The sequence below is a fragment of the Vombatus ursinus genome, unplaced genomic scaffold (assembly GCF_900497805.2).
Source record: "Vombatus ursinus unplaced genomic scaffold, bare-nosed wombat genome assembly UNPS02014832.1, whole genome shotgun sequence".
Taxonomy (NCBI): domain Eukaryota; kingdom Metazoa; phylum Chordata; class Mammalia; order Diprotodontia; family Vombatidae; genus Vombatus; species Vombatus ursinus.
In genome coordinates this window covers 51329117-51346558 of record NW_020954610.1, presented here as the reverse complement: position 1 = coordinate 51346558, position 17442 = coordinate 51329117, and the positions used below count along the sequence as shown (strand labels likewise).

Below are 17442 nucleotides of genomic sequence, written 5' to 3'. Positions count from 1 at the left end.
CAGGAGGACAAAAAGCCTGTCAAGAGATTACAGGGAATATTTGGCAAATAACTACATTATCCTATTGAATTTAGCTAATCTTATTTTATTGCTTACATGCATATTTATAGTAAATGCCAGAATTTATATCGTTTCATGTTGAATGAGGCATGAGATGTTTTAATGAAAGCCAAGGGATGAAAAAAAAAAGATATGATCCCCTGATCTTGCACATTAAGAGGTTTAATGACTTGCCCAGTCTACTCACAGGGAACAGACATCAGAGACAGGACTTCTTCAATCCAGGTCTGACTAGCTCTGAGACCAGTTCTTCATCCATTAGGCTATACTGCTTCTCCACTGTACTAGGGACTATGATAGCGCTAGATTTTGAGTGCGAGCAATTGGGAGGATACACAAATGAAGAGCTATAGGGAAATTGGAAGAGGGCTGGGTTCAGAGGTAAAGTAAATAAGTTCAGCGTTGGACATAGTGAGTTTAAGATGTCCACAACTGGCCACGTCACTCTTCCTCGTTCAGGAAGCTCCAGTGTTCCCTATTACATCCAGGAGAAAATGCAAAAAGGCTTTTAATACAATCTGGCCCCAGTCTCCTTTTCCAGAATTATTGCACATTGCTCCTATTTACAGACTCTATGTTAAGCCTAACTGAACTGTTTGCTGTTCTCCCTACAGTAGCTTCTTTCAAGATCAAGCATCACCTTTTACAGGAAGCCTGGGTCCCCTCAGAGTCTTCCTCCTGAAATTACTTTGTACATCTTTTATTTTTAATTTCAATGTATATAATTGTTCCCCTCTTAAATTTAAACTCCTTGAGGGAAAGGACTGTTTCATTTTGGTCTTTGCATCCACAGCATCCCGACCAGGTACCTGGTACATTTGTTGTTGAGTCGTTTCAGTTGTGTCTGACTCTTGGTGACCCCATTTGGGGTTTTCGTGGCAAAGATGCTGGAGTCGTTTGCCATTTCCTTCTCCAACCTGGCACATAGTAGGAGCCTAATAAATGCTACTTGAATTGAATTGCTAATTAACCTAAAAACAATATACAACCCAAAATTCTATTTAAATCAAGCATTTGTTGGATGGCAAAGAACTAGTGGAACTTAGAATGTATTGTGTGAGCATATTTCTCTTTAACACTTCAAATTAGTTTGGATTTGGGGCAGCATGGCGTTAGGAAAGAACAGATTCTTGATTCAGAAGATCTAGATTCTGATCCCAACTCTCCCTATTGCTACAAGGCTTCAGTCTTCTAATCTGTAAAATGGGGTTGGGGATTACATCTCTAAATTTTATGATTGGAATATTAAAACCCCTTTCCAATCCCCCCCTTCCTACTTTACACTAATGGCTCGAGGGTGACACCTAATGGTAACCCGGGAGGTGATCTGGCAGCATTCTGAGCCAGTGTTGTTGGGCTGGGGTTTTAAAAATTAAAATTGGATCATCTACAAAATGGATGATTGAAAATGGGCTATGCGGTTAGACTGGCATGCCTTGGTAGGGAAAGATACATAAACAACTCTTTGTGCTTCATAGGGTCGCCACCCTTCGTCACGGTCTCCAAAAAATAACAAAATAAGATGGAGCTTGCGACTTCTCTAGGTGACCCCTCCCCGGGGCGTGCCCGGGATGAGGTAGCAATCTGTGCACGCGCACAAGGGGCTCTCGTCTCCGGGACTTCTTTTACTCTTGTCGGGCTGAATGTGGCGCCGCAGGCCGGAAGTGCAGCTGCAGCTGGTTCCGGCGGCCAGGAAGGTGCTGGAATGGAAGAGGTTCCGCAGGGTGAGCCCGGGAAAGGGAGCCTGGGCTGGGAGAGGGCCCTGCGTGGCGTGGGCGGAGAAAATTCTTAACAGTGGTTCTGTCCCCTCCAGACTGCCCCGGAACCAGCAGTGCCCAGGCGGGCAAAGGGGCCTCGTGTCAGGGATGCCCGAACCAGCGTCTGTGCGCCTCCGGGGCTGGCGCCGCCCCCGACCCGGGTGAGGACTGCGCCAGGGGGCGGGGTGGAGGAAGCGAGGAGCGAGGAGAGGAGAAAGGGAGGGGGGAAATGAGGATCGGAGAGGGGGGGGAGAGAGGAGGGAGTGGAGGAAGAGGGGGAGGGGGAGCAGAGGAAGAAGAGGGGACAAAGGAGGAGGGGGCTGGTAGATCCCCGAGAAAAGAGATGAAAGGAGTTAAGGGGGGCGGGGTCAGGAGAAAGGGGTAGATTTGGGGAAGAAAAAAGGAAAGGTGTAAGAGGCGTGTAGCTGAGGGTCTGGAAAGGCTTAGATGGTGACACGGAATAGGCTCTGGAATTTGTAGTATTATCTCTCTCTCTCACACACACACACACACACACACACACGCATTTTGCCTATTTATCTCCCCCATTAGATTGTGCCTTCCTTGAGGGCAGGTACTTTTTTGACTCTCTTTGTATCCTCAGCCCTTAACAGTGAATGAACGAAACATCTCTTAAGCTCTTACTACGTGCACGTAGTAGATATTTTAATATACATTTGATGAGAGGGACTTGACATACACACACAAATGGAAGATCCTAGGTGAGGGGCAAGGACTAGGAATAGGGCAGTACTCCTGCCCCCTGTACCGAGCCTTAGACGTAGCCACTTTGTAGGGGCCGAGTGAGAGATGTAGCCTTAGAGATCTGGCAGACAGAGGGAGCTCTTGTTTCTATACCATATCTTAACCTAAAATGTTGATTTCTACAGCAATAGAGGAAATCAGAGAGAAGATGAGAACTGTGAAACACAAAATCTTGGTATTATCTGGGAAAGGTGGTGTTGGCAAAAGCACATTCAGTGCTCATCTTGCTTATGGTCTAGCAGAAGATGAAAGTAAACAGGTAGGAACCTTTTGGAAAAACTTGGAAAGATCCATTTGGTGGAACTACTTAAGTAGTTCTGAATTGGAAGCTTTGAACTCTTGTAATGGAAATGGATGCTGATTTCCTCTTATTGATGTTACTACATTCCATTGATGTAATATTTGATGTACTCTGGCATATTTAAATCATTTCACAAAACACTACATTTATTGTTTCACCCACCTATAGTTTGGTGAATTCAGCTTCTGGAACTTTTGGGGTAAATCCGTTGTGGGTTTGTTTGTTTTTCAGGTTTAAGATAGGAATACCTAATCCCCTATCCTCAACAGGCAAGCAGAGGGAATTTTTTACATATCTAGTGTAGTACAGAGTAAGCTAATGTACAAGTTTATATCTACAAGTTTAGTAACAGTCTTTGTACCTTATGTAGGATAGTCACTTTGTAAAGGCATTCAATGGAATACCAGATTCCATCTACCAATAGCTAGCCAGTTTAGCAAAGAATCTTTGAACTACAGATTGCACATCTTTTCTCTGAAACCAAGGGACATGTTATGTACACAGGGAAATTTAGCCTATTAGACACACCAAATCTAGTAATTTCTCTTTTTTCTGAACTCCATTATACTTATGTACTATATCACTTAAAACCTCATCCATGTCCATATTGAGGGTGAGTGTTCCCTCTTCTGAACCAGATTGTAACCTAGTATGTGATCTTTATTGGTTGCTGTGCCTAAAAAAAATTAGTCACTAGGTGGTCAGCCCTCTAGGGATGAGCCTTTCCCAGTTGAGTTCAGTTAGTCATTTATAGCAAGCACATTGTTTATTTGGAGGGCCCCTACTCGAAACCAACTTATTAGAACCTTTCAGAGTTTCTCTTTGCTGCCATAATAATAGTAGTAATAAATTTCTATAGTGCTTTAAGGTTTACGGAGTGCTTTCTTTAACATAGATTCCCAAAGTGGATGATACCACCGCCTGTGGGGCACTGGAATGATCTGAGGGAGTGGTAGTAGCCTCAGGTGCAATTTTGGGGCATTGAATAAAAATAAGGGGGCAGTGAAAGCATAAGGAAAGAAGAAAAGATAAGAAAATTTTGAAAAGCCATTCATACATGTTTCATCTGTTGTGTAACAGAGTTAAAGTCGTAGGGACTATACTGTTTTCCAAATAAACACATAAAGTGCAAGTTATAACCAATCAGTGGTCAAGTCTGCTAACAGGTCTTAACAAGCAAGTGTTAGCAAGCAAGTGTTAGCAAGCAAGCGTATCCCACGTTGTTGGGAAATCCAGCATGACTTGGCAGGAATATGTGCATGTAATGGCTTGTTTACAATATGGTTACATGACGCAATACTACATCATCAAAATTTCAATGCAGGAAAAAAAACACAAATTTACAATAAATTATTGAATTTAAGATATCATTTTTAAAAAAATTTTACATTTTTTTGAAATGAAAATTTAAGAAAACCACTAAAGGGTTGAAGAAAGTAGATATCCCTGAGGAGCTGAGTAATTTTTTTTTTTTAAATGAAAAGGGGGTGATAGGCCAAATAAATTTGGGAACCTCTGCTTTAACAACAACCTTGTGAGCTGAGTAGATAGTGAAAGTATTATTCTTAGTACTATTAATCTGTCAAGCAGTAAAAAGGCAGGCAAACCAATTTTTAAGTTGTGGTGGAATGTAAAAATAAGGTTTCATAAATCTTAAATTGCTTTTAGCACTTAAAATGATAGTTACACAACATTGAATCACACTACCTCTCAGATGTTAAAATCACAGTGGGGCATCTATGAGTAATCTGTATCCTAGTCTTTTGGTGGAAAGTTAGGTCATTCGAGTTTCATACATGTAAAATAGCAGTGTGTGTATATACATACATATATACATATACACAGAGAAAGAACAAGAATATTATTTTCTTGAGAGCTGACTTTTATGTTTATATCCTCAGCACTTAGCACAGCACTTTTGTGCGTAGTAAGTGCTCAATTCATGCATTCATATAAGTATATATACATATATGTTTATATTTGACTAGATGACTTCTAAGGTGTCTTCCAAATATAAATCTATCATCTTCTTTGAAATGACAAAGGAAACAGGTTAGTCTGGTCTTTTGTGTTTTTACAGACCAGCAGAGGGAGCTAGAGTTAGAAAGCTGATCTATTTCATGAATATTGTACTAACTATAAATATATGTCATGTGTTTTATGAGAGGAATGAAAAAGAGGAACAAGAAACTAATACCAAACACAAAAAGAGTTAAAAAGAAGAGCAAGAATAAAGTTATAAGGAAGACTATTCCATACTGGAATGGAAACATGATTTTCAAGAAGGAATTATTTACCACTTTTTCAAAGGTTTGCAGATGTTTTAATTGACTCTTGTCTTTGAGGAAAGAATGCTACTTGGAATTAGGAAGCCTTCTGAGGTTGTGTCTAATTCACTCTGAAGAGTTTTTGCAGAAGATCTCCTTATTGAAACCTTTAGTTTTAGATATGAACCCAAGGGCAGGCTCTGGTCATTGCTTACTCATAGGATACCAGCAAAACTCAAGCAGCTCCAAAGTTCAGTCAGAGATTCAGGTACATTTTAAAGGGGCCTAAATGTCTTAGTTCAGTATAAGATCATGTTAGGACTAGACTGAGGTCCAAAATAGCTTCTGAAGTCAGCAAGGCACATAGTGAGCCTTGTTTCATTCTCTTTAATATTTCTTTGTACTTGTCTAGATGCAGAAGGTGAATGTAGTTACTTATAAGACTCTCCCAACTTGACTGTTTGCTTTCATGATTCTTCTTCCTCTACCCTCATTCACCTCCTGCTTTATATAGTATGTTTGTACATTTTATTATGTAAATATTCTGACTTATCCATTGTTTCTAGATCGCTTTGCTGGATATTGATATTTGTGGACCATCAATTCCCAAAATGATGGGACTAGAGGGAGAACAGGTATGACTTCTTGTTTGCAATTATGAATTTTCTCCAAAGTCACATACTACAGTGTACTCTTGAAACAGTAGAATTGTGAATTTAGCATGTACATCTTTATGGGAATGAGTGTATTAAATCTGATAAATTTTGCTTAATAGTTTATTCAGTTGTCTTAAAATTTTAACTTGATTGAGTTTTTTTTTAATATTACCTACATTTCTAAATATATTTCTTCCCTATTCAGAATTATATATTGTAACCAAAAAATAAAAGCAAAGAACAAAAGGCTTTTTATCAAAATCAACGCATCTGAATGATATGCAATGAATCTGGCATGATATGCAATGTTCCACACTCAGAGTTCCTGATCTAAGTTGCATCTTCTTGTCTCTTCAGGGAGAAGCTTAATCATTAAAATTACACAGCATTCAGCTTAGGTTTATTGTCCTTTCCATTTATACTGTAGTAGCCCTTGTTTTCTTGGTTCTGCTTACTTCACTCTTCATCAGTTTATATAAATCTTCCTGTGCTTCTCTGAATTCATATTTTGCATTTCTTACAGCATAGTGATAGTCCATTATATTAATACATCACATTTTGTATGACCACTTCCCAATTGACAGGCATCTACTTTATTCTTTGCTACCATAAAAAGTCCGTCAGTGAATAATTTGGTACAATGGGGCCTTTCTGTATTTGACCTCTTTGGAATACTTGGCAGTGAGATTAAATGTATGGGTATTTTACTCCCTTTATTAGTATAATTCTGAATTGCTTTCCAGAGTGGTGGGACCAACCATGTATTTGGAAGCCTGTCTTTCCATCGTTCCTCTTAAATTGATTTCCCATCATTTGTCATCTTTGACATTAACTTTCTCTTAAAAGAAAAGAATCTTCCTGTATCTGAAATGTATTCTAAAGGAGCCAGCTAACTAAAGTGGTAAATTTAGTAAATTCATATTATAAAATAAATCCCAAAAGGCTATTTGGGAGTGTTCAGGAGTGATTCCTAAAGGGAAAGAGGGAAAAATAAGAAATGTAGAAGTGACCCACTGCTTTGATTAAGGAAACTGGATTAGGATTTTCAAGAGGCTTATACAGAAATTAGGTGCTTATGTCCCAATGATAGCTTAAAGAACTTCTAGGCTCAGAATTAGAGCTGTGTATAACATGGGAAAAAATCAATGTGAAGCCAGTGCCTTCCTTCTGACCAGCAGGAAATAGAGAAAAGATACCCTAATGGAAAGTCAATTAAAACCAGAAATTGTGGTAAACTGCCAGAGGTTTTGATGCAAGTGAGCCTAGGAAAAATGCCACAGGGGGGCAATTCTGACACTGAATTAAAGAGAATATATGTAAAGCCTGAAGAAGTTAAGTCAGTTTTAAAAGATATATTAAGGAACCGTGAGTTTTCCTATTTAGCTTCCTTAAATTATTCTAAAGAATTGTCTCCATTAAATTTGTTGTCTTTGTAAACTAAAAATAATAACTCAAAAGATAATATTTTTGTACAGAGTAGAAATTTAGAAATTTGTGATCACATAGCCAGAGGTAAAAGTAGTTTGACTCTCCAGTCCTGACCTAAGAAAGGATGCTCTCTGTTCAAACCACAACTTTTGCTATTTAGTGAAAGCATAGGGGCAGCCGTTAAGAAGTGGAACTAATGTTTCTAGTGTTAACCACTGCCAGTCTGTCTAAAAGCTTAGTTGTGCATAAATTAATAATTTAGTTGGTAGTCTTTTATCTTTAAAATGTATTTCATCTTATGTGGTGAAACATGAGAGTTGTTGCTCTTTTCTTTTTGGTGCTCCTATTTTTGTCCCAGTAGAGCTTCATTTCTTGCCACAACAGATAAAGAGAGAGCAGCTTTTCCCCTTTATGTTGTTTCTTTATTGTAGCTTCTTTTCCGTTCTTTCACTGTATTCTTTTTGTCCAGCATGCAAAATAGTTTGATATATAACTAAAATTTACCACCAAGTTGAAAATCCAAGGCTGTAGACAATTTATAGCCTCATTCTTCACGTTAGATGCAGTCAGCCAACCTCCCCACTAAAACTACTAGTTTTAAGTTATACAAAAACAATTTTTAGGCCATTCATTTAAAAAAAAGATCCTCTTTTCTTTTAAGCTTATAACAGAGGACCTTTTCCCTTCCTCTGTTATTAGAACACAAGGTCTGCTATCTTCCCACTACCATCCTGTCCCCTTCATCCACCTCTTAGAATCCTTAGCTTCCTTCAGAGCTCAGCTCATATCCCCGCCATGAAGCCTTTTCTGAACTCCTTCAGTTACTTATGCCTCCCCTTCACCCCAGATGATCTTATTGTTTCTTTTTATTTACTTTGTATGCATTATGTATCCCTTTATATGTGTCCATATTGTTTGCCAATAGAATGTAAGTTCCTTGAGAGCAGGGACTGGGTCACCTAGCACAATGCCTAAATAGTACATCATGCATAGATAAGGTACTTCAAGTTTGCTGATTGATTTGATTCCATCTTATTTCTTCCCTTTTTAGTTTGTGGGCTCTGTAGGGCTCGCTGGCTCATTTCTGTTTTCAGACTCATAACATTCCAGTTTCCCTTTCCCTTTTTTTTTTCTTTTTTGACCCTCCTATTCCAGAGAACTTTACAATAGCATGATTTTTGCATTTTTACAATAGATTTTACTACCCCGACACTTACATTGCTTTTTAAAAATAAATAATATTTTAGACCCTTCACTTGTATTTGAATCCAGGTAACCCTACTTAGCATGTTCCCCCAAAGATATAGACTCAACTTCTTAGAGAACAGAGACATACTTTCACACCTTCCTTTCTCTAATACCCCTCAAGAGCTGTTCACACTGTATTGAGATTTTGTGGTAGTACATGATACTAGTACTAAAATAGATATGTGATCTTATCAGTTCGGGAGTTCCCTCCAATGATGCATCTTCTAAGTTATCTATGCCTGCCCATCCTGTGAAATTCTCATTTATGTTACCCTAAAAATTCACTGCAAAAATTCTCCTCTTATGTCCCAGCATGTCATGGAAGGGACCTGGCTTCTTAAAGGCTATACCAGAGGAACTCAAGCTCTGACAGATTTTTCTATGTTGGAAACACTTCAAGAATAGGCCCAGGGAAATAAGATATACAGGCAGTGGGATATAGAAATCTATCCTGCCCTACAGGAAAATAGAAGGGGAAGGAGATAAGAGAAGGGGGTGGAGAAGAGATAGAAGGGAAGGCACATTAGGGGAAGGAATATTCAGAATGCATGCCATCTTGGGGTGGGGGGAGGGATGAAATGGGTAGAAAATTTGGAACTCAAAATCTTGTGGAAATGAATAAATAAGTTAATAAAAATTAATTATAATTTTATTATAATATTAAATAATAATAATTAATTAATTAATTAAAAAAAAGGAATAGGCTCAGGAACACACCTACTTTGTTTTCTATCTAGAGAGGCACATTATCTGTAGGGTAGCCACTTCCTGGTGATTAAACTTTTTTTGGCCATGGTAACCCATGACCATCAGCGAAAATGATGCTAATATTCTATAAAAATGTATACATTATGTATAACGTGTATAATTTTTTACAAATGATTTTTGATTCTCATATTTGTTCAGGTTCATCAGAGTGGTTCTGGGTGGTCTCCAGTGGTAAGTTTTTACTTAAACCTACTTCATTTTTGTGATAGTATGTCATGTTGCATTTACAGGGAAATATGTATACGTATTTTGTGTTTGTGTAATAGAAAAGGCTAATAACTATTTGCTTATTTGACAACATTTTTCAGAACCGAGCTGTTCATTTATTTTTAAACAGTTCTGTTGTAGTGGCAACAGAATAACCTATAATGGAATTCAGTTCAACAAATAGTGAAGCACCAACTATTAAATGAGCTAATGTATGTAGAACACTTTGTGAATTTTAAAGCTCTATGTAAATGTTAGTTATTGCTGTCATTAATGATGAAAAATGTAATTCCTCTTCTTAAGAAATTTACATTCTATTGGGAGAGATCCTACTTGATCATAGATAAAAGGGAAGGGAATAAGCATTTTTATGGAGCCTACAATATGTCTAGTGTTGTGCTGAGCAATTTTTAAAAACAAATATTATCTCATTTGATCCTTACAACAACCTTGCAAGGTAAATGCTGTTATTAGCTTTATTTTTCAGTTGAGGAAACTGAGGCAAACAGGTTAATTGACTTGCTGAAGGTCACACATCTAGTAAGTTTCTGAGGCTGGATTTGAACTTAGGTCTTCCTGATTCCAGGCCTGGCACTCTACCCACTGTGCCATCAGCTGCCTCTGGTGAGGCAGATACGTGTATTGGACAGGGAGGGAAGAGAACAAAGGAAAGATCAGACAAGATCTGCAGGAGTATTTATGAAAGGAGAGAGCACTGATCACTTGGAAGGGGGAAGAACAAGGAGGGTTTTACAGAGGAGGTGGCCCCTGAAGTGAGTCCTGACAGAATGCAAGTATTCTGAAAGGCAGAGAAGAGAGAGTATGTTCTAGGTATAAGGGAAGGATGCTTTGTACAGTTGCGTGGAGGCAGGAGATATCCTGTCTAATTCTTACTGTTCTGCCGTCATGTAGACAAATGGCACAACTGAATGCCAGAATGGAATAGGTGTCTCCTCTGTGGCTGCTGATGTACTTTAGGGAAAATCTGTCCTCCAGTAAACCCAACAAGATTCCCAGCTGCCGATCTCATCCTTTCTAAAGCTGTACGGGGCAGCCTCAGCATCCCCCATCTGGCTTCACCATCCTCTAAGAGAAGCCCACTGTTGAGGGCAGCCCCAGGTCTAGAGTCCATCCCCTCCCCCTCAGTTGTGTGGCGCAAGGTGAAAGCTGACTGGCTTCTCCACTTCTCCCTGCCATCTTTCCACTGTGATGTATGTCAAGTTCATTCTGTGTTACAAAAGGATTTCCAAGGTCTTTGAAGGCCTTAACACTGCACAGTTAGCACTGAAATTGGTTTCCTTGTAAAGAGAGGGCAGTCGGAATAATATCCCCAGGCTTTGACCCTACAACTGAACCATACTTGTTCTCTATGTAATAAACATATTAAATCCAAAAAAAAAAGTTAGGGACAGAAGTAGAAGATGCTGCTTCTTCCTCTATGACTGGAGTGCAGAGAAATAATGTGAGGTAGGGCTGAAGAGGAAGATTGGGCCCTGATTGTGGAAGGCCCTAAGTACCAGGTAAAGGTTTTCATACTTTATCTTCGACATAGTAGGGAACCCCTGAACAAGGGATTTACATAGTGACAGCTTAGGAACATGACTTTACAGTTGTGTGAAAGTGAATGAAACTCGTGGGAGACACACCAATTAAGAAATGTCTTAAGGAAGTGTCAAGGAAGAGGTGATAAGGGCACTGAATTACAGTGGCAGCCCTGTGTTTGTAAAACATGGCATATGTGAACAATTTCAACAGGACTTGGCAACCCATTGGTTGTTGTGGTGAAGGAAAGTGTCAAGGATGACTTCAGCATCATATAAATATGAGTGTTGAGGGGAGCATACAGTAGGAAAATAAATCAATAACAGCATTTTATCAAGCTCCTGCTGTGTGCTAGGTGCACAAATAAATGAAACAATCCCTATGTGCAAGAAGCTTAAATTCTAGTGAAGGAAGATGATAACAAGCACTTCTGTAGATATATACAGAATAAATACAAATTAATGCAAAATAGTTAACTATAACAGAGTGTGGGAAGGAGGGAGGGCACTGGTAGTTGTGGGGATCAGGAAAGGCTTTGGAAAGAGTGGTGCTTAAGCTATATCTTAAAAGAATAGAGGCATCCTATGAAGCAGAAATGAGGAGGGAAGTGCATTCCAGGCATGGGACGTGGCCAGTGCAAAGGCACGACAATGGAGGAGGGGAAAGGGGGGCCAATTTGGCCATATGACACAGTATGCCAGGGGGAACAATGTTCATTGAGGCTGAGAAGACAGGATGGAGCCATATTATGAAGGGCTTTAAAAGCTAAACAAGATTTTTTTTTTTTATCCTAGAGGTAATAGGGTACCACTCAAGTAGATTGATTAGGGAGGAAAGTGCCACAGTTAGCTCTGTGTGCACTTAAGGAAAATCACTTTGGCAGCAGTGTGGAGAATGGACTGGAGTGGGGAGAAACTTCAAGCAGGGAGATGGGTTAGGAGGCCTTTGCAGTAGTCTAGGCAAGATGTGATGAGAGCCTGAACTAAGAAAGATAGCAGGCCTAGTATTCCAGGGTTGGAGGAAAGCCAGGAAGGAAGAAGGGTTCTTTGTTCCAGCCTAAAAGAACATGAAGCCTCAACAGAAATAAGGAAGATTGGAGGAGTAGTGTGTTTAGTGGGAACAGTGATTAGTTCAGTTTGTGACACATAAAATTTGAGGTACTGACATAGTCCAGGTGGAGGTCAGAAGATGCCAGATTTATAGCTGGTAAGGGCATTGGGAGGTCATCTAGTCCAACCCCCTCATTTTCAAGTGAAGGAAACAAGGCCTGGAGTGGATATACTTGTGAATAAGAGATGGCATAGCCACAATTTAAAGTCAAGTCCTCTGACTTCAGATGCATGCTTTCCACTGTACCATGTGTCCAGAAATCAGTTAAGATGTAGGGCACATTAGTCAGGAGAGAGATTAGGACTATATGTACCAATTCACATAACTGAATCTGTGGAGAATGGTGGGACCACTGAGCGGGTTGCCAAACCCCAGGATAGAACTTTAGGGGATACTCCTGCTAAAGGGAGTGGGAGCTTGATGATGATACAGAAAAGGAAACTGAGAAAGTGCCTTTTCTCCTATTTTTTTTTTCCAGTAACATATTTTTCCTGTGATTATTTCTTTTTGCCTGTTCCCTTTGTAGTACGTTGAAGAAAATCTTGGTGTGATGTCAGTAGGCTTCTTGCTTGGCAGTCCTGATGATGCTGTCATCTGGCGGGGACCAAAAAAAAATGGTTTGCACCTAAGTCTTTAATCATTTTGGCTTATTATTTCAGAACACACACTGTTGCTCTCAGTTGATGCAGATATCTTATTAAACTCAGTTGTAATTGTCTGAGTGCCTGTTTGCCTTGCTGTGTCATTGCATTTAATTTAGCTTAAATATAAAGAGCTGATGAGCACTTTAGAGGTAGAAATGTAAGCTTGTGTAATCAGTAGCATCTGATATTTTCTTTATTTAGTGGGATTCCATTGTAATGAATGAACAAATGTTATTTACATAGAGTATAAATTAAAGCCGTATCTTTTCTTTTTTTTGTAATGGAAGCCATAAAAGTGGGGAAAGCTATACCTTCTCTTTTCTCTCTTTCTAAGGCATGATCAAGCAGTTTCTTCGTGATGTGGATTGGGGAGAGATTGACTACCTCATTGTAGATACCCCACCTGGCACTTCAGATGAACATCTATCCATAGTCCAGTATCTCAGTGCAGCACACATAGATGGAGCAGTAATAATCACTACTCCTCAGGTGAGACCAATGCCATTTTTATTTTCTAAAAGCTGTACACTAATATTAAGCATTGCTGTGAAGCAGTTTAAAGAATGTTGGATTTGGAGTCAGAAGATGTGAGTTCAGATCCTAGCTCTTCCAATTTATGTCCTTGGGCAAGTCACTTGATCTCTCTGGGCCTTGGTTTCCTTATCCGTAAAATGAGAGGTTTGGATTTGATTAGCTGTAAAGATCCTTCTAGTTCAAAATCTGTGATCCTATTTTTCTGTTTGGGTACTTGAAACTTGAAGGATGTACGATCATCTAACATAATGATTTTTAAATTGTGATTTCTTTAGGAACAGTGCCCAGTTGTCTTTACACATGTTATTTGCATCTAGACAACTGTAATGTAAAAAATCATTACACAGTTTTTTCCTTTGTTAAGTTAAACACTTTTTTATTCTGTAGCCCCTTTCTCTTGACTTATATCACAAACATAACGTAACTTTGTATTATTCTACTTTGCTAAAGTTTCTGCTTTCCCATAAGACCTATTAAGACTTGCTAACAACCTGAATTCCTAGTTTTTGGTCCATTTTCTGCATTTTTCAAAAATGGTTCATTAATATTCCCAGTATCCTATGAATTTAACTCTGAAGCCTGGAAAGATTATGTAAGCTGCTAATGAGTAGTTTTTTTTTGTTTAGTCATTTTTTTCAGTTGTTTCTGACTCATTGTGACCCCATTTGGGGTTTTCTTGGCAAAGATACTAGAGTGGTTTGCCATTTCCTTCTCCAGCTCATTTTATAGATGAGGGAACTGAGGCAAACAGGGTTAAGTTACTTGCCCAAGACAACATAGCTAGTAAGTGTCTAAGGCTGGATATGAACTCAGGTCCTCCTGATGGCAGGGCCAGCACTCTATCAACTACTGCACTACCTAGCTACTCAGTGAGTACTGTTCAGGGCCTATTTTTCTCCACAGAAGATGCTAAGGAATATAATAGACAGGAATCTTGGAATGAGAAACTTAACATCTTGGATCTAACTTAACATTAACTTAAGAATGTTCAAGTTGTCTGGGATGAGAAAAATTCACAATGGTCACTTTAATCAGTGATTGTGAAATACCTTCTATTAATGTCTTATTTAATTGAAAGAAATAGTTAATTGACTTTATTGAATTTGAAAATTTTCTCTAGTCTCTGGTCCATTTCTCCTATTGAATTAGTAAGATTTTATGTTTGGGGAGCTTTTTGTGAGGAAACACATCTACACATTAGAATTCCACTACATGACAGTATTCACAGCAGGGCAGAATTGAGCACAAGAGGATTCTGTCATGGACTCCCACCTAAAAGGATTTAGTTACTGAAGTATTGAAAGGACCTAACAAGGTGACATATCGTAACTGTTAAATCTCTTTATGCCAACAAACCCAAAAGGATGTGGGCTTTATATGGAAACATGGGTTTTGTAGATGCTAATTTTGTAATAATCCAGAAATTGACTAACATAGTTAAGTAGAGGAATAGGTATGTTGTTGTTTCCAGGAGGGCAAGAGGCTGGGATATATGAACCAAGATAAGATGTGAGAGAAGAGGGTAGATAAAGTTTTTTGGTTTTTTTTTTAAAAAGCTCTTTAGTTGCAGGAAGAGTCCATCAAAAGAGAGTTGACAGAAAAACCACTTATCTTGAACGCTGTTCAGGGAAATAGGTTTTAATGCAGATAGACATTTTTAGCATGAAACCAAGTTGAAAGTACCTAGTTCATTCAATTAGTAAGTTTTTGAGGGTCTCTTTCATTTTATCATCCTTAGACCATCCAATAGTTCTGAACCCAAGGACAGGTTTATAGCAAAATTTCTGTGAATTGTTGAATCTGTGCCAGTCTAATGATATGTTTAATATTCTTTCTCCTGTCTTCTTAGAAAAGGAAAGAACTTTGAGCAATTTAGGTCATATTATGTAGTACCATGATTATACCATAACTGATAAATCATAACCTAGTCTATTTTTAAAGAAGTCCATAAAAGTTTACTACCTTAGCTAATTTAAAAAAAAATATTGATTCTTCTGAAAACAAATTCCAAGTTTATGGCATGCCTAATAGGGTTGTAAAGGGTCTTCTCATTACAAAATATAATAGGACAGTAACTCAGGAATACTCACGTATATGTATATGTAGATTAAGTGGGGAAAAATACAAAGCCAAGATAAACTTGTTTCTTTCCTTTGATCTTTTGGTTAATTACAAGATACAGAAATCTAGTCTTGGAGAACTTACTCTTCACAAAACTTTACTAATGCCCAGTTTTCAAATTTACATTTTGATTGGGTATTTTTTCTACCTAGACAGTTAATGATTTCCAGAACTATCCTTTTTAAAATGTATCTACTCCAGACAAACAGCTCTACTATTGGACTTACTCTTTAGAAATGTAAGCCCAACAATTTGAAATAGACCAGAAAGGTTAGAGTATCATACTTCCCCTAGAGCTTTTTTCCAGATTAGCAGTCTTATATGGAACTTGTGGCTATTTAATCAATAGCTTTTTTTATATACTAAGCACAAAATTGATACTTAGCCATGTTCTCTACTGTGAAACTAGTATTATACTGTATTATACTGTAGTTTCTTATGTTAGTTCTGAAAAACTGACTGTATTCCTTTGATAGGAAGTATCACTACAGGATGTTCGAAAAGAAATCAACTTTTGTCATAAAGTGAAATTGCCAATAATTGGTGTAGTAGAGAACATGAGTGGCTTCATATGCCCCAAATGTAAGGTAAGAACATCTACATTTTTTTGTGAGAGAGAGAAAGAGAATCTGTGTGTGTCTGTGTGTAGTATATATAGTGCTACATGTTAATTTTTTTAAAAAATCTTCCACAACTGAAGAAATAATTTTATGATAAGAATATTTCTTCATAGACCTGTCTCTGGGTTCTTTAATTTCAAAAAGTAGGTCCACAAAATTCTTTATTATGGATTTCATGAATACACTGCTTTAATTTAGCATATTAAATATCCACAAAGGCTATTTCAGAGAAATGATATGACCTACTTATAAGTATAGTGATTTAATATGCTTTTAAAACTAATTTTTTTATTATATCTATGTTCTTTCTTTACAGAATGAATCGCAAATATTTCCTCCAACAACAGGGGGCGCAGAGGTAATGTGCCAAGATTTAAAAGTCCCCCTCCTCGGTAAAGTGCCTCTGGATCCACAGATAGGTGAGTGGTCCTTCATGTATATGAAAGACCTATAATGTCTTAAAATGAGTTAGATGAATTACTCAGTTATGCTCTTTACTATGTCAGTTAAAGTAGGTTTGGGCGGGATAACTATTCTCAAAGTAAACCTTTATTTTAAAGTAAGATCATTATAAAAATCACTAGAACCAAGAGAACAAAAATGTCATGCTCAGTTCATAAGCTTAAATTTGATTTTTTTTTTTCAAGGTAAAAGTTGTGATAATGGACAATCCTTTTTGACTGAAGTGCCTGATTCACCAGCTACGTTAGCATATAGAAATATAATCCAAAGTAAGTGTTTAAAACATGTTAATAATTATCTCATTAAAAATATTTCTCTGTGGTTCACAGTTCTGTCTTATCTAATATCTTAGATAAATGAGTGTTTTGCTCAGAGAATCCTAGAATTTAGGGTATATTCATGTAAATTCTTCAACCATGTGGTTATGACCAGTTGTTGAGCTATATATGTAAAGTGTAGAGACAGAGTTAGCTGTGGAATAAAGCTTTTAGTACTGTTATTTCCTTGTAGATAGTTACCTCCAGTAAAATGTGATAAACGTAGCAAAGAATATAAATTATAGGAAATCAGTAGTAGTGGATTCTGTGTCATATTAATGCTTGTATGAATATTTCTCTTTCTAGGAATTCAAGACTTTTGTGGCTTACATAGTTCAAAAGAAGAAAAGCTGATTAGCTGCTGAAACATGAATTTTTATGGACCCTAGCTATAGTCATAAACATTCTAAGAAATGGACTAGTACTATGTATAATAAAAAAATCTAATCAATTGCAGGGATAAACGTTAGAAATTTAAAAGCCTGACCTGGTTTTGAAGTCACTTTTTAAGGACACTTTAATCATCTAATTTTGATAAACTTTTTATTAAGATATGAGTTAATATAATGTAAGGCACTGTATTTCTAGATAGGCCATTTAAAAAATAAACATCTTTCCTCCTCTAAAACTTCTGA

General features: G+C 37.8%; 1 protein-coding gene across 1 annotated transcript; it reads left to right on the top strand.

Annotated features, from left to right (window-relative positions):
• The first annotated feature begins 1684 nt into the window (after positions 1-1684).
• Positions 1685-17409, top strand: NUBP1 (nucleotide binding protein 1). Its single transcript, XM_027839630.1, has 11 exons — positions 1685-1784; positions 1874-1978; positions 2708-2841; positions 5717-5785; positions 9389-9421; positions 12636-12726; positions 13088-13242; positions 15885-15995; positions 16345-16447; positions 16676-16759; positions 17114-17409. The coding sequence occupies exons 1-11, from the start codon at positions 1766-1768 to the stop codon at positions 17170-17172; spliced, it is 963 nt and encodes a 320-aa protein (XP_027695431.1). The 5' UTR covers positions 1685-1765; the 3' UTR covers positions 17173-17409.
• The last annotated feature ends 33 nt before the right edge of the window (positions 17410-17442 follow it).

Coding starts and splice junctions, on each gene's coding strand:
- NUBP1 (XM_027839630.1), top strand. Junction 1,979..2,707: donor TGGCGCCGCCCCCGACCCGG/GTGAGGACTGCG, acceptor TGATTTCTACAG/CAATAGAGGAAATCAGAGAG. Junction 15,996..16,344: donor TCATATGCCCCAAATGTAAG/GTAAGAACATCT, acceptor CTTTCTTTACAG/AATGAATCGCAAATATTTCC.